The sequence below is a fragment of the Zingiber officinale genome, chromosome 5A (genome assembly GCF_018446385.1).
Source record: "Zingiber officinale cultivar Zhangliang chromosome 5A, Zo_v1.1, whole genome shotgun sequence".
In the NCBI taxonomy this organism is placed as follows: Eukaryota; Viridiplantae; Streptophyta; class Magnoliopsida; order Zingiberales; family Zingiberaceae; genus Zingiber; species Zingiber officinale.
In genome coordinates this window covers 5808142-5830220 of record NC_055994.1, presented here as the reverse complement: position 1 = coordinate 5830220, position 22079 = coordinate 5808142, and the positions used below count along the sequence as shown (strand labels likewise).

The 22079-nt window shown below is 37.7% G+C and overlaps 3 protein-coding genes across 7 annotated transcripts; all 3 read left to right on the top strand.

Moving 5' to 3' along the window:
* Positions 1-1219: 1219 nt before the first annotated feature.
* On the top strand, positions 1220-5968 carry LOC121979368 (uncharacterized protein At4g38062-like). Its single transcript, XM_042531360.1, has 2 exons — positions 1220-1370; positions 2521-5968. Exon 2 carries the CDS (start codon positions 2548-2550, stop codon positions 5455-5457), a length of 2910 nt encoding a protein of 969 aa, XP_042387294.1. The 5' UTR covers positions 1220-1370; positions 2521-2547; the 3' UTR covers positions 5458-5968.
* An 835-nt stretch (positions 5969-6803) lies between these two features.
* Positions 6804-12084, top strand: LOC121979367 (pentatricopeptide repeat-containing protein At1g26460, mitochondrial-like). The gene is made up of 7 exons (XM_042531359.1): positions 6804-7523; positions 9657-9873; positions 10056-10535; positions 10986-11192; positions 11299-11436; positions 11518-11706; positions 11801-12084. Exons 1-6 carry the CDS (start codon positions 6904-6906, stop codon positions 11701-11703), a joined length of 1848 nt encoding a protein of 615 aa, XP_042387293.1. The 5' UTR covers positions 6804-6903; the 3' UTR covers positions 11704-11706; positions 11801-12084.
* Positions 12085-14316: 2232 nt separating this feature from the next.
* On the top strand, positions 14317-20282 carry LOC121979366 (phosphoserine phosphatase, chloroplastic-like). 5 transcript variants are annotated; one of them, XM_042531357.1, is made up of 8 exons: positions 14317-14675; positions 16287-16517; positions 16607-16739; positions 16834-16941; positions 17586-17679; positions 18607-18756; positions 18830-18883; positions 19932-20282. In XM_042531357.1, the coding sequence occupies exons 2-8, from the start codon at positions 16295-16297 to the stop codon at positions 20058-20060; spliced, it is 891 nt and encodes a 296-aa protein (XP_042387291.1). In that variant the 5' UTR covers positions 14317-14675; positions 16287-16294; the 3' UTR covers positions 20061-20282. The 5 variants fall into 5 exon arrangements, with proteins under 5 accessions (XP_042387291.1, XP_042387288.1, XP_042387290.1 ...); XM_042531354.1 differs by having other exon boundaries at positions 16281-16517; XM_042531356.1 differs by having other exon boundaries at positions 16054-16517.
* Positions 20283-22079: the final 1797 nt, after the last annotated feature.

The following is a 22079-nucleotide window of genomic DNA, read 5'->3' as shown; positions in this document are numbered from 1 at the left end:
TGGCCTCTAGTTTTGCAGGCACAGGGATCCTTTTGATATTGTAGTTGATTTTGGACTTCCATAGAGTTGCTCAGAGATCTCGACGTGCTGATTTTCTGATTTATCTTACTTTTGTTTCGTTGTATTTACATTTTGAAATTTTATTTGAGATGTTGTTTAGCTGTATAGTCTTGTAGTCTAGAAAACTATGATATATATATATATATTTCTTGGTTATTCTGTTTTGATAGTTCTTAGGATTTCTTTTTATTATATTGTCACCGAGTGAGGTATCGAGAACTAGATCCCCAGGGCGTGACACACTCGGAAGCCATCCCCCGCTCAGCGCCGGGTAGCCTAGCCACCTGTCCACCGTCGATGGTCTCCGAATAGCCTCCGGCCATCCACCTGAATCTAAATTGTAACATGAGAGATGATAAATCTAGAGAAAAATCATAACCAATTATAATCAAATCGTATAATTATAAATGATTCACCTTCTATCCTACTATTTTATGGAGCAGATCTTCTACTTTGCCTTTTGCCTAGAAGGGAAAAATGGTACAACTGAACCAGGGGTGCTTTGGTTATGACATTGTACCCTTTGACTGAGGTGTTAGATTCGAGCACCCCCTGCGCATGCTCTTATCAATTAAGTGGTACCGTTCATCCAAAAATCCCTTCGGGGGTTTCTGATAAGGGGTCGTTTCGGCGGTGGTGTCGGTCACTATAAAAAGTTTACCCATACAGTTTTTTGGTCCTCTCGGATGAATCTAGTGGCTAGCGCATGAGATGTTGCCACAATGAGATCTGGGGTTCGAATCTCGGCAAAGCCGAGGTAAATACCTCCCTTATGTGCTAGTCACTATTCTAAAGATTAGTAGTCGCCCGTGATTTACTTTCTCCGTATTAGCTTTGGGACGGGCTGATGGGGATGCTGGGGGCGAACATGATTTACTTTCTCCGTATTAACTTTGGGACGGGCTGATGAGGATGCTGGGGGCGAACATATTCGGTTTTTACCATCGTAGAAGGGAAAAATGGTGAAAACCCTAAGGACCTCGTTGTGGCCACGCGTACTTCCCATTTACCCCCGTCATTCGTAAATGTAAAATTGATATGATATAATTTGAGACAGATCTCCAACTACCGAACGATCCGTCTCTCTCCCGTCTTCACGAATCTTATAGCACGTTAACGAGTCATACCTTCCGATTCCCAAATAGGATGCCCTAATTTGAACCGGTCAAATTCCGGATCGCCCGCCCAAATCTCAGCACGCTTCACCCAGAGCAAGATACATCGAGCGATCGATCGGGGATCAAAGTGTAGCGCCCGCCGCTCCAGCTTCCATCAAGTCCGACAGCTCTTAGACGACGCGGCGACGGCCGGTATGGAAGCTTAGACACTCTCCATCTCGCACTCGCATCTCTTGATGTTGCGAACCCAGTTTATTATTTTCTTATCTTCTGCTGTTAATTTAAGCGCGGGTAAGTTTGTTTGGTTCTAAAAGCCGGATCTTTTCAAGGTCTGCGTCAACAGTGGAATTCTGAAGCTACTTATCTTGCTGTTCTCTAGATCTTCCTATTTCTGCTTTGTCTTTCCTTTATAGTTCTTTTGATATAATTTTTTGAGTTCCTTCCGCTGAGCATTTTTCCTGATCTGTTTTGGTGAAATGAGAAAAGGTGGCATTTTAGCTAACCCTAACACCTACATGCGTTGAAGCACCTGTAATTAGTATTTATCAGCTAAGTAGCCAACACTAGCGCATTAGAGTTCCTCCCTAGCTCCACTCCTTCCTTTCGTTGATGCTTATGGCAACTCAGGCAACTGGTTATTTCTTTCAGGTATAAATTAATGATCAAATATTTCGCAACTGTACTAGACTTTTGAACTCTTTGTCATGTTCTCACGTCAAGGTTGAGAAAAGTTTTATCATTTTGATAAGAAAGTAGTAAAAGAATTAATTTCCTCAAAATTCAAAGATTAGGATTTTCTCCCAGTTCGAATGGGAATGGAAGTAAAGGAATTGCAACCAGATATTTTTTATCATGGTTAAGCTAATTTCATCCTTCTACGTTAACCTTCAGGTAAACAGTGGAATGGATTTTTTTTTTTTTTTTTTTGTGGGGTGTGAAAAAAATCTATTCTAATTATTTTCAATCTGTGTAAGCAACTGAGAGAATTTGATTGTGTCATTTTGGAGGGCATCTACTCTGATTCTTGTGCTTTGTTTATTATCTGGTTAATTTCTTCGGTCTTCTACTGAGTTTTTTCTGGCAGTTTGTTTAACTACTCTTTTCTCATTTTTTAAATGCGCATTTCAATTGGTCTACAACCTTTTTATGGGTGCTAAGCTGATTAGCAACCATTCTATATTCTGATTTATTAGTCTCAGGATTGTGAGTTGTTTTACTCTTGATCTGATTGATAAATTCCAGAAAAGGTTTCTTTAAATATCTTTGTGATGTTTTTGTTCTCTCTATTGGATTCTTGTTGTGATAAGAAAATGTTTCTTTAAATATCTTTGTGATGTTTCAGTGAGTTAGCAGCATAGTTGTCCTAGAAATGGAAGAAGTGTGTAGAGAGATGAATGATTTGAGGTCTGAAATGAAGACTCTTAAAGAAGATTACCAGGAAAAGCTTGAACTGTATGGGAGTTTGAGGCAAGCTCATGAAGTGCAATCTGCTCAACTTCAAGAAGCAACGCTGCGGATTGAGAAGCAATTTAAGGAGATCGATGAAAAGATTGAGGAACTATCCTTGTCAAAAGAATTGTACAAAGATCTTCAATCTAGATTCATGGAGAAAGAGGCTGCATTTAAGCATTCAAATCTTGTAAATGAGAATCTGAAGACCAGTATTAAGATGAAGTTGATGGATTTGGAAGCAAGGAATAGTGAGCTTGCTCTGGCTTTGGATGAAGCAAACACAAAAATGGAAGAACAAGATAGGACGATATGCTCCTATAAAACAGAGATTGATGGGCTCAAGGGTCTTGCAATGTCATCCCAAAAGAAGTGTGATGATGCAAAGCTCAGGACTCAAGCTCCTAAAGAAGTAAGGAGAGTAGAAGAAATGCTGGCTAAATTAGAGGCGGAGAAATTTGATGTTGAAAACAAGTTTAAGTGGAAGTCTGAACAATTTAGCCATCTTGAAGAAGCACATGAGAAGCTTCAAACAGAGTTTAGGGTTTCAAAGAAAGGGTGGGAGTCAGAGAGATCAACTTTAGTAAATGGTATCCAAATTTTGCAAACAAACCTGGATTCTCAAGCAGTAGTTATTGATGAATTGCATTCGAAATTGAAGATGTGCAACCAAGCATTGGCCCATGAGGAGAGCAGAAGGAAGTATCTTGAAGTTCTCATTTCTGAATCAAAATCACGATATGACAATGTGTTGTCTGACTATGAAGAAGCTAGATCTACAATAGAGTCTTTGACAGCAAAACAAGACGAGGGGATTGCTTCCTTAAGGATATCTTTGACAAGTAAGACTGCGGTCATTAGGGAGATGGAATTCAGGAGAACTCAACTAGAACATGAAAATCAGGAGCTGCAGGCATCTTTGAGAGAATACCAAGATTCTCAAATAAATGAAATTGATACTACTGCACTGAAGGTTCTCAAGAAAAAATTTAAAGCTTTGGAGCATGCCCACAAGGGTTGCTCTGAGAAGCTGAAAGACAGGGAAACCGAATGGAGAGCCCAGATGGTGAAGCTAGAAAAAGATTTGGATGATTGTTTTAATCAGTTAATTTCCAAAGATAAGGAGCTGTTGAACCTGGTTTCTGAGCTAGAAGCATGTCAGACTTCCTTAATGCTACAGAAATTAGATAACGAAGAGATGTCGACAGTGCTTATGATAGTTGAATCAAAATTTTTTGAGTCTTGCTCAGCTATTGAACACCTGAAACTTGAGATGGCACAGCATAGTGTAAATGCTAGAGAAACAATTGAGGGCCTGACCTACCAATTAGAGAGAAAGAATGTTGATCTTATCCAGGCCCAGGCTGCAGTGCAGGTTGCAACTCTGGCAGAACATGATAGAATCGAATCATTTCTTATAAGGGACGATCACCTAGAGAATGTCGTGAAAAAATATAGTATCCTGGAGAAAGAGCTTGCTACATGCAAAGAGATGCTTGAAGAGTCATATAATAATATTGATAGCATAAAAGAAGAGGCTTCTAAGACAGAATCTTCCATCCGAGATGACCTAAAAAGAGTCTTAGATGACTTGGGCAGAGCAAATTATGCTGTTAATGAAAAAACAACTGAGCTGAGTAAGATGAAGTTTGAACTGCAGCAAAAAAATCTGGTTATCAATAGGATGGAGGAAGACAAGTTTGATCATGAAGCTGCACTGAATACTTATAGAGGTGACATCATGGTGATTAGAAACAGATTGGATGTTGCAGTTGCTGACAAGGTGATAGCAGAAAAGGAACTCAAGCAAGTGAGGGAAGATATTCTCGTATTGAAAATAGAGAAAGACCAGATGATAGAAGAGCTTCAGCAAAATGTATGTTCATTCAAAGAAGATAATCTGAGAAAAAAGTTTGAAATGTTGATTCTGTTGACACAACAAGTTGAGAAATTATCTGAAAAAGAGAATCTTTTTGAACTTGCAAAGGGCATGAACATGAGACTCGGAGAAACTCAAAAGGCACTCAGTATGATAGAAGAGAAGTTCATATTGAAAAAGATGACAGATTTGATAAATCTTGAGCAAGAAAGAGCCAAGTTTCTCTGTATTGTGAAAGATTGTGAGAAGTTTATTGATAGTCTTCAGCACCATTTTCTTTTACTTGAGGAAGATTTCTGCTGTTTTCTTGACGCTACCAGTTTCCAACTTGATGAGAAGCAAGTTCAGATCCAAAAGCTTTCAGATGATCTGGAGTTAATCATCAGATCTTTTGTTCTGAAAGAGCAAGAGTGTCACTTGAAAACCCTATTGTTCGCTGAACAGGAAGAGGAAATCACTACTCTGCAGTCGAACTTGAATGCTGAAGAACTAGTGTCCTTGGAATTAAGAAATTACATAAAACAACTTAGAGATAATCTATCAATGCAAGGTGTGGAATATGAGAAGCAGTGTGCGAAATTACAGAGCGACCTGCAGCAGTCAGAGATTGAGAAAGGAAACTTAGAGGATCAATTAGGAAAACTCAAGAACAATATAGAGATCCTTCATGATGCAAATGGAAAGCTCTCCTTAGAAAAGAATGAGTTGGTCCAAGAAATGTCAGAGGTCAGTGACATGTTAGTCATGATCTCTCATGCTGATGAAAGATTGACGAGGAACTGGGAGAGCATCATGCTGAAAGCTACATACGATAATACTGTCAAAGAATCTGATAGGAAGCATCTGCTCAACTCCGGCTTAATGGAAGACAATATTCATATTGCTCTTGTAAAGAAAAATGAGTCGCGAGAGCCAGGCAAACGATCACCTCTAAAGGAGCAGAACCACTAGTTCTCCAAAGAATCAAAAGGGGTATTCACAAAAACGACAGGAAGGAGCAAAAACAAAGTGAGAACTACACTAGACATGCTCCATACCACGGGCAGTTTACTAATCTCGATCAAGTGTGTCAAATTTCCTGCATGTTCTTTTGCGTGAGCATATGAAAATTAGTGAATTAGATTGAAATTCCTTTCGAGCATGTATATCAGTGGCCTAATGGATGAAGCCTCCACTCTTTTGGTGCAGCTGGATGCTCACTATGACTCTGTTTGTTATTACTTTTGTCTTTCTTTGGCTAATTAGAGAAACCATCTTTCAGTATAAGATTATGTATAAGTACAATAGATACTTCATTATGCTGCATGGCCCCCTTCCGTGCCTCTGCTGTACGATTGAGAGGGCCGATGTGGCAGTAGGTGTGGGCCCCCATTATTGTGTCCCTCCCTCAGAGCATCTACAACGTTATTAACGCGTGATGCGTTAATAGCAATATAATATCATATATGTATAATTTTTTCAATCTGTACGTCTTTAACAGCGTTCAATTTCTTTAACGTGTTAAATGTTACAGTGCATCTATAGTACATCCATGTAGATATTAACGTTGAGATATTAACAACAGTTTCATAGCGGAAGCATGAAAAGAGAGCGTGGAATATAATGCTGCTGTACTTCATGAATCATAGTCATAATTAAATTTTATTTTTGAACTATTTTTATGAATTATTTTTTCACATTAAATTTAATTTGAATTTAATTTTGTATAATAGTTGGAACTTTTTGGGGGATAAAATATAATTAAAAATACCTTTTAAGAATATTTTTCTTATATATAAATACTTTTAAAAAATAGATCTCATCCAATCTGGTCGATCTGATATGATTAAAATTAAATTTTTTAATCCCTCATTGATATGTTGCATATACGATCGTGTTGATTTTTATAAATCAACATCAAGATGGAACTTATTTTTAAAGATTGGCACTAAGGGTTGGTGCTAATCTTTTGTTGGTACTAACAGAAGATTAGTACTATTAATATTGATCTTTAAAAATTAACATCAACGGAAGATTAACATGAATAATTAGTATTGGTTTGTATAAATTAATATCATATTGGTATAAATTAGTACTAATATGGTATTAATGTGCTCATTTTTAAAAATTAACTCTACTTTATACTTAGGTGAAAGGCTCAGGGAGAAAAGAGAAAGAGAAGAGAATGCAGAGGAGAGAAAAGAGTTAATGGATTAAAAAAATTAAGTTTTATAACGTCAGGACTCAGAGTCATGGTCTGGTCCAAGTTAACGCCGTCTTAATTTCTTAACTAAACTTCTTGATCTCCGTAAAGTTACTTGGTTGCTCCCGTCATCGGGCGACGCGGAACGTTCTCATTTCCGAGAACCAAGCCGTTAAAAAACCCTAACCCTCGCCGAGCCCTCTGCCCGCAAGACAATGGCGGCCATGATCCTCCACCGCTCCCGCGGGCTCCTCCCCAAGTCCCTGCCCCAGGCCACCGCCCCCGTCGTCCGCGTCATCTCTACCTTCCCCTCCCTCTTCCAGGTGCCCCAGCCGCAGGAGGCACCGACTTCCGACGCCGTCGCCCCCCTGCCCCCCAATCCCTCCACCGGGAGCCCCTTCTACCATGAGAATTGGCGCGGCCCAAATACCAGCGTCGGAATCGGACCCCTCCTCGGAGGTCAGGCACTCGTCCCAGTGGGATCCGTCGCCTCCGCCCGGGTGATGGCTTACTCCCAGATTGTCGACCTCTCCAGCCTGATGGATGTGTTCGCTGACTACATGACATCGCAGCGCTGGTCCGAGCTCAAGCAAATGTTTGAGTTATGGATCCGCTCGCTGGATGCTAGTGGGAAGCCCAATAAGCCCGACGTCCATCTCTTCAATCACTATATCAGGGCTAATCTGATGATGGGGGCGTCAGCAGGTGAGCTCTTGGATTTGGTTGCTCAAATGCAGGATTACCAAATTGCACCAAACACTGCGTCGTATAATTTGGTCCTCAAGGCTATGTTTCAAGCGCGGGAGGATGAGGCTGCACAGAAGTTGGCGGACCGGTAAGGAGATGGCATTCTTTTTGTCTCTTTGAAACAATTTGCATTGAGCTTCGTTGCATTACCAACCATTTTATAGGCAGTTCATGATGCTTTGTGAACTGTGGCAATTAATGTTAGTAGGTTTCCAAGGAAGCTTTTAACTCTTTCAATACTAATTTTTATGAACATCAAGGACTGAACACCACAGGCGATGCTAACTAGCCTCATTGGAATGGAGGAGTAAAATGCTAAATCTCCTTGATTTGTTAGAGAAGAGAAACAATGTCTTCTTAGAAGATGGAGAGAGGACACCTATAACAAGGAAGGAGGGGGAACTCAATGGGTGTGTTTGCCTTAGTCCGATGCCACCGATCACTTGAAAGAGAATTGAGACATCTCCAATCATCAAGTCACCATCTCTAGTTGTAGATGAGTTAAGCATGTGTTCTTTATCTTTCCACGTTTCTCATATTTTCTCCTGATAAATGGAAAGTCTCTGAGCAAGGATTAGCCCATGGGTGGTTTTGATGCCATTTTATGAACACCATGATCTAGCACACTTTGAAATGGAGGAGAGTCAAAGACTACATATTTCACGTTTTATTCATTTTTGTGAATTGAAGTAGCCCAACGATATATTTTGTTTGAGTACGAGAGTCAAAGACACTCAACAGAATGTGGAAGTAGTTTGATGCCAAGGAAGTAGTATGCATGACCAAGATCCCAAACAAATGCATTCTTGTTGTAATGAGTGAATTATATTCTTGACTCCTTTGTGTGTCTTTGGATGTTATCAAGATATCATGTACATAAATGTGAATGCATATCACGGTTGAAGCATACCTATATGAAATAGGTATCTGTCTTGGATCCTTGCACAATCAGACACACTCCTAGAGCTCTTCTATATCAGAATGTAGGTATGACTCAAACTCCTCTTTTCTTTCCTTTTCCCTCTTCCCCACTGTTCTTGCATTTCTGCATCAAATAGCCATAAGTTACAAATTGTTTGCTGTGAATCTGGAATATACTGCATATTAGTTGTGGAATTCAGAGTTCTAAAGAAATCTGCCACAGTCTCCTTTCTAACCTTCCTTCCTGAAGGCCATATTAAACATTTGGATTCTCAATGCCACAATGGATTGAGCAGATCATTCATGATCTAAGGCAAACAATTATATCTTTACACCATTTCTTCGTAAGATAAGTTTCAGAATTTGATGTTGTTAGGTTTACTTTTAGGCTCACTAACTTTGTTTTACTTCTATTACAATGATATTTATTGTTGTGTTCCTGATTTATTGCACACCTTGGCATGTGGGGATTATGCTTGGAATATTATAAGCGTTATTCACATTTTCTAGCCTAGGTGTTGTGGAACCTGAGCTACAATGTTGCTTTTGATGAACCAACTAGTGTTTGATGAGATGAAATTACATGATGAGTTACTATTTCTTTAATGTGAATAATTACATGACCAAGATGGAAAGAATTGTCTACACACTAAAAATAACTAGTTTCTGAGTTGATTCCCTCAATGAAAATGCTACATGCATATATCATGTGTACTGATATTAACTGTGGAATTTTAGGAGAAACTTGAACCATTTTCTTTTATACACCAGTCAATTGGATAACAGAAAAATATATTAAAAAGTACTTTGTTTAACTATAAGCATAGTGATCTTTCTTGTCATGTCCTGATTGATTGTGCATTTTGAACTTTGAAGTGTCAGACTATGCTTTTGGCCTTGTTTCTGAAATACTACTCTTCTCTTCTATTAGTTTAATTTCCTATATCTATATCATTTGACTTCTTATATACATACTTCTGAATTGTATGACATCATATCTTGGCTCACATGAAAACTGATGTGTATCCGTAGATGAGGATTGATGTTATGACTGAAGATAATATTGACAAACTGCCATGCATAGCATGAGTTCCGAGCTGGATAGTTAAAATTAGTAATAATATGGCTTATAAGATTGTACAAAATTCCTTTTTTTTCTTCTTAGAATGGAAAGTAATTAATGCCTCTCTGAGCTTGTTTATAAAGCTTTCCTTGTATTATTACTAGTAGTTTAATGCAGTTTTGCCATTTGTTCGCTTGATTTTACCTTTTGATATGATTGTTAATTGAATGGCTTCAGGATGATACAGACAGGCATTATGCCAGATGATGAATCGTACAATTTGGTAATTGGCCTTTTGATTCTAACAAATCAGATAGATTCTGCATTGAAGTATATGGATTTAACTATAAAATCTGGTTATATGATATCATTAAGTGTCTTTATGGATTGTGTACGGAGTTGTGTTAAAGCTGGGAAGCTGGACACCCTAGCATCCATTATTGAGAGATGCAAGGTACTCAGTCAATCTTTGTGCAGTAAAAGCTATTTCTAATGTATAATACACTGTGGCATGTCTCCATTACCTGCAATGGATTTCTGTTTATTGCTACCGTTGTTATATTAATTTTGGTCTCTTTTAATTTTAGCTTTCTGTGGTTTGTTTTGATTTGATTTTTCTGATTGGTGTTCTTTCAGACAACAGACCAAAACAAAGCCTTATGCCCAAGCTGGAATTTGTGTAACCATATTGCAGATGCAGCTTTGCAAGCAGATCATAGTAAATTGGCATATTTCGCCTTCGAGTTTCTGGCCCGATGGATTGCTCATGGTGAGAATGCTAGACCACCAGTTCTTCTTTCTGCAGAGGAAGGTTTAGCCATCTCAGCACTCACCACCGCGGGAAGAAAATTGGACTCTACACTTTTAGAAGCTGCTTGGTCAATTCTGCGACGCTCATTGCGTCGAAAGAGGGCCCCGAGTCCTAAAGCATACATTGCAAAGATATATGCACATGCATCATTGGGACAGCTGCAACGTGTGTTTTCTACTCTCAAAGAATTTGAAACTGTGTATGGGAATTCTGAAGACACTGATCAGCAACTATTTTCTCCTTTTTCATCTCTATACCCTGTTGTGGTTGCTTGCTGCAAGAATGGTTTCTCTACATTGGATTCGGTATGGAAGCAGAAGTGTTTATTAGTGACATTTTCTTCTTAATTATATATATGTATATCATTCAGTGGTGGCTCTGGTGCTTTTCTTTTTGTGTCAAGTGTACATTTAGGAATTTAGGAAACTGAATCTTGACATAAATATTTTTAGTAAGTTGTATCCTGTGGCCAATTATCTCAAGTTTTATGGTAGCCCTAATTGGAGGCAAGTTATAAATCAGTAGAATATTCAATTTTTTAGGGAGCAATAGCACAACCAATAATGCAATAACATATTCTTTCTATTCTCTGGATACTTTTCTTTACTAATCTGTCAAGGGGTATTGGCAGGCTATTAATGTTGGATCATTTTGGATATTTTAACCTCTCCCAAACTTGTCTCTGTATCATCTGTGGGTGTAAATGGCTATTGTGAATTTCCAATATTCTTACTCGTGTGAATTATTTTTTACAGGTGTATGTTCAGCTGGAGAATTTGAGTCAAGCAGATCCCCCTTTCAAATCTGTTGCCGCTCTGAACTGTGTGATATTGGGTTGTGCAAACATATGGGATCTTGATCGAGCATACGAGACTTTTGGAGCCATCAGTGACAAGATTGGATTGACACCCAACATACATTCTTATAATGCTTTACTGTCTGCTTTTGGAAAGCTCAAAAAGGTTTCACTGGCATAGCCTGGGGCCCATTTATCAGTATCTACTTTCATAACACTGATTATCATGTTACACTTCACTTTGTGATAAATTCAACCATAATTGATGGCAGACTGATGAAGCTAGCGAAGTCTTTAAGCATTTGGTGAGCTTGGGCGTGAAACCAAATGCAATGACGTACTCATTGCTTGTCGATGCTCACCTAGTCAATCGGGATCCAAAAGCTGCTCTCACAGTCATCGACGAGATGGTATAGTCCCATAGTGAACCCTACTGATCCATGTTCATTCCCATTTCAACCTGTTAAAGATTTGGAATTCTGTACTTCCAGATCGAGGCAGGTTTTACTCCTTCAAAGGAATCGCTAATGAAGCTACGAAGACGCTGCTCTCGGGAATTAGATTTTGAAAGTGATGAAAAGGTACAATCTCTGGCCCAAACATTTAAGTACAGACTGGGGGCAGAGACACGCAGAGAGATTCTCTATAATCTGGAATACAGCACTAACTATTTGTAGGAGGTATCTTCGCTCTTTGTAATCTCGAGACATATTTTTGTTACTCAAGCTGTTAATGGAAGCAACTTGTTTAAACTTTTTTCTATCTTTATTTCAGGTAGATGATTTGCATCTGCAGCCTTCATACCTGAATTGCCGAATATGCAGCCTGCACTTCGGTTGGATTCACCGGGTTCGAGCTTGTAAATTTCTTAGTTATAATCTATTTTCACCTGCAGATGAAACTCTAGGATAAGTGATCGCCAGGTCCCTTGTTTCCGTTGATTCGATCTGTTGCAACTTTAGTCTGTTAGCCATTTCCTGGGTCTTCCTTTTTCAAGCATATTAAATTTTCTAATAAAATTTTGATTTGCTGGATGATACCATTACCATTCAACTTTATTGTTGTTACTCTCCTTGGTTGATGTCGTTGGATGGTCGATGTTCCTCTAATTTATGTTTAGAATTATGCTTAAATTGCCCATGCCAAAGTTGGACTTGATGAGGTAGGTGGAAGGAAAAATGGACAAAAGGTAGATCTTCTTTCCATTTATCTATATTTTTTATTTTTTATTTTTTATTTTTTATTGGAAGGAAAATTCAAGGAGAGACCATTAGATTTGACAAATAAATAATATTCTTTTCTTTATAATTTTTTGTTCTCTTTGTTCAATTTATTTTCATATTATAATAAGATATTAAATTGCTAATTTTAAATATGAAAGTTTTTTTTTAAAAAAGTTTTTATTATATACTTTAACCAATTAATCCATAGAATTGATGGTATTGCTGGTTGGCTCCCCGGGTTGGGCGCGGATTTTGTTTGGTTCGATTGTTGACCCGTTATTTTATTTTTAATGCCTGTCATATTTCTCTGACTTTGCTGGACCCCTTTGGGAGTGGAAGGTGAGACCAAGATTAAAAGAGAAGGAAAATTGAAATTATTTCGTCGCGTTTCCTCCGCTTCTCTTACCCGGGTCCATTGATCCTCAACGGCGATCCACCGGTCCTCCCTCGGTGATTCCTCTTCTGGTATTGCTCTATCACTCGCTCCCTCCCTCGGGTAAAGATCCATTCGATCCGACTGGTTCTGAGTGTCTTTTTGCCATCGGCGATGTTGTTGCTGTCGCTGCTGCTGCTTGAATGAACGACGAGATCATCCGGTCTAAAGCATTCAGTTTCTGATTTTGCTTTTCGTAAGATAGAAGGTTAGATTTTGAACCAGGTTGCTTTCGTCCTTAACTTCTCCTTGTAGAGAAGATATTTGATACATGTTCGGTCTAGGTTTCCTGTGAATCCAGCTGTAGGATTGACAAATAAGTAGGTAAAGCTTGGCTATCTTGTGAAGTTGGTCGGCTAACCCTCGAATAAAAAGAATTTTCTTTTCAGATATCATGCATTGTCTAGGGAGTTCAAATTCTCTGTCCCCAAATTTCTCTGTCCCCGTGTTCTACACATCGTTCCAGCCCACCGTCGGCGATTGCCGCCGGAATCCGGCCAGATCTGAGCAAATCAGATCTGGTTGGATTCCTGCGCCGATCATACCGATGGCGACCCCCTTGGGTTCATCTTCCCTAAAAGTTATAGTGTTGATCAGGGCGGCGGCTGAAAGCCGTCGACGATGGACTGGGGCGATGAGTGGAACATAGGGACATGTGATGCTAGGGACAGAGAATTTAATTTGGTTTTTAGGAGGAGTCTCTCTGTAACATGAGCAAGATTTAAAAAAATAAAAATAAATAAATAAAATAAAATAAAATAATCGCTGTATTTAAACCCTGCTCTTCTCTTCTCTTGACGTCGCGCCGCTCCGCCGCGATTGAATCGACGCCGCTCCTCTGACGGAGCAGCCCGGAGCCAGCAGCAAGCTACAGCCCGTCTTCCGATTCCCGCTGCGACTGCTCACTGCGACCGCCAATTATCGGCAATTCAAACTTTTCCCTTCCATTATATTAAGTCTCATCTAATATTCTCTAACAACCCAAAACTCAAAGAAGTACATTAAAATGTTCAAAAAAATAAATTTATGGGAATTATCTACTTGTACCTTAAACTTTTTTCGTCTCTCATCCGCGTAATTTTCTAGGATTGGTTTTAGCTTCCTTAGCAAAATGTTGTGTACACTTAGAACAAAGTTCAAAATTAAATGAAATTGTCTATTAATCATCTCGTCGGATCTAGCTGTTTGGCATTCTAGCAACTTATTCTTTACATTATGTGCAATAATGTGAAGAAGAGATATTATAAGTTCACTAATTGACATATTTTTATTTCCTTTCAATTTTATATGAGTGGTTAGCAAATAACAAAATTTAACTAAATACCTTCCATCCATCTTACAGTTATCAATATATTGTGGATCATGAAAACCATCTCATTTAAGTTTATACACCTAATATTATATCTACACAATGCCTAATCACTATATGATATTGTAAAATACTAAAAATGGGCGAATACTCATAAGTGATTTTTTCGAAATTTTTAGAAATTTTCTGGGAATTTTTCGGAGCTCATATGATGAATTTAAGGGGATCAAATATTGAGCCCCGGGAAAGCATGTTTAGGCTACTCCATTTAAATGAGGAAAAGATTTATTTTTATTTTTTCTTTTCCATTTCTTTCCTTTTCTTTATTTCTTTCTCCCCCCGTGCCCGTGCCCGTGCCCTAGCCTTGCGACGCCCTTTCCTCTTCTCCATCGACGGCACCTGCTCCCCTTCCTCAACCCGACGCCTCTTCCTCTTCTCTCCCTCGCGTTTATAACTACCGGCCAAAGGAAAGCCCTGAAACCCTAGCTTCCACCCGAGCCCTTCACCTCTTCCCTTTCTCTCGGCAAAGTCGCAGACGACTGATGCTCGGTCACCATTTCGATCCGGCCAGAGGAGGAGCGTGCGGGAGCGGCTACACAAGCAGAGGCCTTGGCAGGGACTCCGGCGAGCATTCGGTGACGCGACGCCTAGGGACACCGTGAAGCCGGTGCCGATTCCTTACCAGTACGACCTCGCCACCGGGGTTGCCATCTATTTCACCGGCAGCCACTTCTTTCTCTCCCTATGCCGCCTTCGATCTCCTCAGCCGATTCCTTACTATGCCGCCTTCGATCTCCTCAGCCACTTATTATTTGAGATGTTTTCCTTATCGTTGCTTATGTTTGGTTTTACTTTTAAACTGCGTGGGTGCTTGCTTAATATATATTGCTATTGTTCCGGACGTGTTGACCGAGATAGGATTTATGTGCTTGTTTCTCCGCTGTTGACTGAACGTTATGGACGGATTTGTGTGTTTCCGATTCGATTTCGATGTGTGCTCGTTTCTCCACTGTTGGCTGAAAGATATGGACAGAACAGTTTCTTCCATTACTACCTCAAGATGCTTAGATTATTTATGCACTGTTTCAAGTTTAAGTAGTTCCTCTTGTGAAAGTTAGCTTAAGCATTATGCATGTTTATTTTGTGAAGTATGATATGAATAGAGTAAGTGTTTCTCATGTGAAAATATTATGTTTCCTTTTCTCCATAAGGTCTGACAAGTATATGCATGAATGCATGCAAAAGTGTAGTAAGAATAGATTATGTTCATCATTTATAAATTTCTGGATGATTATGTGCATGTGTGGTGATAGTACGAAATGGGTGCCTCGGGATGAGTTCCGGGGAGGGCTCTTCCAAATATGAATAATGTTGCAAAGTATGTTAGCTAAAGTTTATGATTATGGACCAAATGAAAGTGCTCTCATGATAGTTACCACATGTGCTTTAGGTTCATTCCCTGGTAGGATATGCACTAGATTTCTTGTATGTGTAAGAAATTTTCATGCTCCATAATATGTTTATTCTTAATTCCTGTCCTTGCCTTACCTCTTATTTCTTGTACCTACTAGTGGATTATACTTGCTGAGTCTGTAGACTCACGATGCAAATGGTGCGGGTGAGGGTGATGTCACCAACGATATGCTAGGGGACGTGGGGGTGGAATAGCCTAGGAGACGAGATGGAGACATAGCACACTGTCCAGGGACCTGAGAGCATGTTGTGAAACTGTCTCCATATTTGTTATGCAGTTAAGGGTGGAGTCTATTTGTTGGGTTCTTTTCCTTTTGGTAGAAGTTCATCAACTTCAACTTTCTGTATTTTTGCTGAATGTGAGGTTCATATGTCATGAAATTTCGCTGTAGTTACTTTAAAAAAAAAGGAATAAAATAAAAAAATTCTTTGGGTTTGCTACTTGATAACTCTTCCACATGGGTTCAACACGTATTGAATATTTTGTCAAGTGTAGGATATAGGGTTGTTTCACTCTATTTGTTTGCCATTTCTTTACTGCTTCTGTCATTTTTGTTATATCTCAGTCTGTCTTATCTTGTTCTTCTAGTCGATTCGCTTGGTTTTGTCCTTTTCGGCATTTTCATGCACTTTGAGAGTTAAAAGATCACAATTTCCAGAGGTTTTGGATTACTTCCTTTCGGTTAACAATGATTACTGATCCATCTTGAGGCAATCATTAGATCTGGTAAAGTTAGGATGTTTAATACTGCTACTTATTTCTCTGCGTTCACTTTTTTTCTTTTTTTTCCCCTTACATATGCTATTTATCTTTAGCCTCAGCTGGCTCGATGGCTGCATTGCTTAATGCTCGCGTCCACTCAATTTGTTTGAGCTACAACTACCGTTCGTCTCCTCTTCGTCAAGTCAACTCTTTGAGGATACCAAAATTATCACCTAAGCATCCTTTAACTTCTAGGAGAGGCTTAAAGTCTTCCTTCATTATGGCTGCATCTCTGCAATCGGAAAAGACCATCTCTACTACACAGTTTGCCAATGCTATACCTTCTGAAGGTTGTTCCTCAGAACCTCTTTGACGTTCAGGAATGGACAATTTTAATATGCTTTTTTAATATGTATAAAATTGTCTTGACACAATGCAGAGGTGCTCAAAATCTGGCGTAGCGCTGGTGCTGTATGCTTTGATGTGGACAGCACCGTTTGCTTGGATGAGGGTATTGATGAACTTGCTGACTTCTGTGGTGCTGGCAAAGCTGTTGCAGAGTGGACTACAAGGTCGTTTCTTTTTTTCCCCCTTTTGTCATTAAGTAGGTTCAAATTCACCAATAAATAAAGTTATTTTCTTCGCTTCTTATTTGTGATGATTCAGGGCTATGAGTGGCTCAGTACCATTTGAGGAAGCTCTTGCTGCTAGACTTTCTTTATTCAACCCTTCATTGAAGCAAGTCCAAGATTTCCTGGAGAAGAGACCTCCAAGGTAACTCTGATATTGTTAAAACTGGGCAATGATAATTCAACAAGTTTGATCGAAAACAGTCTATGTTAAAAATCAATTCAAGCCCCCGTTTTCAATTTGACTTCATTAAAAATGAAATTGGTAGATTATCTTTCCATATTCCCAAAACTCTTGTTTTGAGTATTTTCTGCAAATGTTTTATTTCACTAAAAGAGTACTTGTGAGATTGCGAAGACAAACTTTGACAAGGAAACAGATGGTGAACTGTTTGAAGAAATTATATAGGTTTAAAGTGACAGGATGAGAATATCATGTTACCTCTATTTTGTTGGCTCCAACAATGTCTCCTAGTTCAGTTAGCACTTCTGCATGCATATGCTTTACTTGATTATCAATGCAGCTGTTCCTAGTCAAGGTTTATAAATTGAGTTGTTGATCTTGCCCAAGATGCCTTATTTCAGAAGGCAACTTGTTAATTATGATTGATTTGACTTGGATTTTTTTTTTGTTGATTAATTGTTTGGTTAGACACTTAGGGAAAATGACTGCATAGCTTTATTGATGCATGTATATACATTTGCAATCATCTATGAATCATCTACTAATTTTTGTGCTAATGGGAACAATCTCTTAGCCGTGTTTCAGTCATTTCATTTGATGTGCAGAATTTCACCTGGCATTGCTGAATTGATCAAGAAGCTGATGGACAAAGGCATTGATGTGTATCTTATATCAGGAGGATTCCGTCAAATGATCAATGTACGCTGCTTGACTTGTACTGTTCAAGAACATTGTAACAGACTAGTAGTATAACCTGCTTCTGGGAGTTGGTATGGTCAGTCATACTTGGCAACATTTTTTTTGTATAAAAACTAGAATCATGTCATTATGCTTGACATGATACTAACCATTTTTCCTATTGATTTTAGTCCTGGGAGCCACATCTAACCAATTAAATATATTTTCAGTTTAAAGGGTAAACTTATTTTTATCTGATTCAACACAAAAACTTTTCATATTATTTTCCTCGTTCTTCAATTGTGTCTCTAATTCTCCATTTTCTTCTCTCCTTGTGTAAAACTTATTGGCCAAAGTATGCCTTTTAATGTCCTCTATAAAGTAGGCATCTATAATTGCTATCTGCTTTAAACTGGTGTTTGAGGATTGCTCCAGTTATGTGCTTGTAATTGATGATAGAAAATTACTCCAGCTATAGACTTTTAGGTAGTGATAGAGAATTGCTCCAATGTGGCTGTTATTTCATTTCTTTTCTATATGGAAGGTTGTTTACACCTGCACATGATGTGGCTATTGTGTATTTGTTCCTTGAGTTTCTTATAGTGTTGACTTTGCACCATAATAGAGTCACATCATAGGTTAAAACTATGAGATCAGACCATAATGAATACTCAATGCCACTCATAATGAATACTCAATGCCACTCGTTCAAGGGTGAGCCATCACTCATTCTATCCATCCTTTTTCCACACATAATATTAATTATTTTGGCATGTCATACTATATGGATTTTCACTTTTTAGCAATTATTTATATTTTCAGTCAAGAAGGAAAAGATGTGTATGTGATTGTTTCAATGCTACAATATGTGCATTACAGATGTAAAGTTAATAGTTTCTCATTTGCCTAAACATCTTTCTGAAAACTACAAAACAATGTCTTTTGTAGCCTGTAGCATTGCAGCTTGGAATACCTCTTGAGAACGTCTTTGCAAATCAGTTACTCTTTGGAAATTCTGGTGAGTTTGTTGGATTTGATGTTGGAGAGCCTACTTCGAGAAGTGGCGGAAAAGCAACAGCTGTACAACAGATACGAAAGGTCAAAGTAGTTTCTTCATTTCATCAAACATAATTACACCTGGTATGTCTGAATCCTTGTTTTGTATATGCAGGTGCATGATTACAGATCATTGGTTATGATTGGAGATGGTGCCACTGATCTTGAGGTATCTCAGTCAATCACATTATCTTTTGCAGTTTAACATTTAATAGTTTTGACTAAGTTTTCTGATTATCCTTGAAATTCCCATGCTGAGTAGTGAATAGAGTTCTTTTTGTTTGGTAGCTTAGTGAAGAATTTTAAACGAGAATTATTGTTCCACCTTATGTTGAGATGCCATTTGGCAAGACTAATCTCTCATGACAGAAAAATATAACTTAGAGTGTATTTAGGATTTTGATTTTAGCAATAATACTTCTTGAATATATGACAAAGTATTTGATTTGTGTAAAGGCTCTGTCTTATTATATCAGTATTTAATATTTATGTTTAGTCAATGAATAAAAAGAATCTGAGAGAAATTGAAGTTAAACGAATAGGCATTTATCCAATGGGGTTGGAGTTCAAATGGCTGGAACCATTGCCTAGCCTTGAGAGTATAATAGACATATAAATCTCCTGTGAGTTCGGGTTGGGTTGCCATATGTATCTACTTATCTGGCACACAATTTCTTACAAATAATTTCACTTAGTACCTCTGGTTTCTCATATATTAGCATTTCAGTAGGGAAATACAAAATGGATGATCCATAAGCTCACCATTTTGAAATGTTCTAAAACATCATGCAAGAAAGAGAAATAGACTGAATTCTCATGAATGAAGCATTCCTATGTGTGACTAATAAATGAATTGAAAACATCAAATTCTATCTTTAAATCTAGAAGGAATACATGCTCCTTATTCCATTCCACATGCCAGGAACATATATTTATTCAACTATGGAAATAACACATACTACAAATGAACAAAGTTCAGTAAGCTAGGGGCTGAGCGAACACGATAGTAGAGTGGTGGCTGGTTGAGCAGGACAGGCCAATCGGGTCAACAATCGAATCCAAATAAAACATTTATTCTGTTAATGAATTCAGGAACAGATATTAGTAGTTTATTCTTTGTCCATTTCATGAACCAAGTAGTTCATTCTTTCTATTCATCGCTCTGCAAAATGATATGCTTTTGTTTCAGCTTCTCTTTTTTTTGTGTTATTCTCAAGGCACGGGGGCCTGGTGGCGCCGACTTATTCATATGCTATGCCGGTGTTCAGTTGCGAGAAATAGTTGCAGCAAAATCTAACTGGCTCGTCTTCGACTTTGAAGAACTACTATCCTATCTCACAGTATAATCTTGTTGTGCCACTGTTTTTTCTTCTTCTTTCACATTCTTGTTTGGGAGATGTTTCATTTCATTCGAGTTTTGTTTCTTCCTAATGTCAAAATAATTTGTTCGTGTGAAATTTTGGGAGATGTCTCCTTCCTCTAAATGCCGACCAACTGAATGTGTTGGCTTTTCCCACACTTCAGTGTCTTGGGAAACCATGCATTTCATTCCATTCCATTTCATTTTACATTAAGGCTGCGATAATATAATTAAAGTTGTAATGCAATAAAATTTATAATGTAATGAAATTAATATTATATTACTATGTGTGGTAAAAGAGTTTTATATTATGCATGGAATCTTTAATTATGTGTGATTATATATTTTTTTTTGTGTCTATTATTTTTTTATTAGAAATGTAATGTATATTATTATAAAATGATAAAAATATTTTGTGATATCTGTCAAGGGTGGGTCGGCGGTGAATAGTGGCAACGACGATGATAATCGGTTGGTGCAGGAAATAAACTAAGACATATTTGATATTTAAATTTTAGTTAAACATTGAGTTTGGAATGTAATTGGATTATATGTTAAAGTGTAAAATTTTATTATCTTTTGTAATTCAGATTATATTATATTACAGTTTTAAAATTATACTAAGTAAAATAATTAATATCTTAATGTAATTAAGATTATATTATAAGATTGATTATTCCTCACCAAACGTAGTGTGTGCGTTTGATTGAAGTTATCATGTATAATTATAATTATGTGATTACTAGGTACTCATATAATCAGGTTATGTTGAATAAAGTATAATATAATATTATTTGATTCAACTTTAGGTAATGTAATAAAAAATTATTTATTCGAAGGTTTTAGTGTATAATCTAATTTAATATTTTACTATAACTTTGTAGGTATGTTAAGAACTTCAATCACGATTGAGTCTAGATATATTAAAAACTTATTAACAGTATGATTTCCTTGATGCCTGTTAACCAAATCTCTATAACATTGCAACAAATAAAAGAACAAAAAGATTACAGAGGCATCCATCCCACTAGTTCGGTTCAAAATGAAAATCATCCAAAAGTTCAATCCAAAATGAGATTCATCTATGGAGTTTTTTCTAAAATAATATCATGGCGGTCCAAAATTATATTAAAATATAAGTATTATCAACCTAATTTAAATATCTAATTCATTTTAGAAATAAAAGCTTGGTTTATATGGATTGATCTCATAGAGTTATTTTACCACATAATCTCTCCTAAATGTCTTTGGTAATGTGAAGTTGCCAACCTTGTATTCATTCTTGAGAATGTACTCCTTAACATCCATAATTTCTTATTGAGAGAAGTCAGAAAGCTTCATTAACTCATCATATATCTTCATTTTTTTATCACGGCTCTAGGTTTATTTCTTGAAAAAGGTGAAAATTCTCTTTATCTCCTCATTAGCCTTCGTAACAAAGTAATATACTTGTGAATCTTTTCTATCAAGTCACCTAGAACATCATCAAACTTGTTTTTCTTTCTAATGGTTGGCTTCATGCTTAATGGACAAATGATGAGATGGATTTTCTTCATCTTTGACAGATTCTTCATCTTCATGACCTTCAGCTTGTTCGCCTATTTCACCCTCAAATATGCCAACCTCTTCATCGCATAAATTTATCTCTTATATTGTATCACTTGAGCTTTCTGCACTAGCTCCTATGGTACGATCTTTCCTCCACATAAAAATTAGGGAGGGGGGGGGGGGGGGGCCTTTTTTTTCCTTAAATCAATAGCGGTCCGATAAAGACCACACAATCATCAAATAAATGAAAACCCATAAAAATAGAAATAGTTACCTTAACTCAATCATCAAAGACATCCTTTGTTGCAGTGATACTCTTCTCAACATCGTTCTACCCAAATCCACTGTTATGATTCAACATCTCGTTGATAGCATGAAATTGCTTCTTTAGTAGCTTGTACCTTGACTCGATATGAAGGGTAGCCTTCAGATTGCTTGATGGCACTTTAGCAGTCAT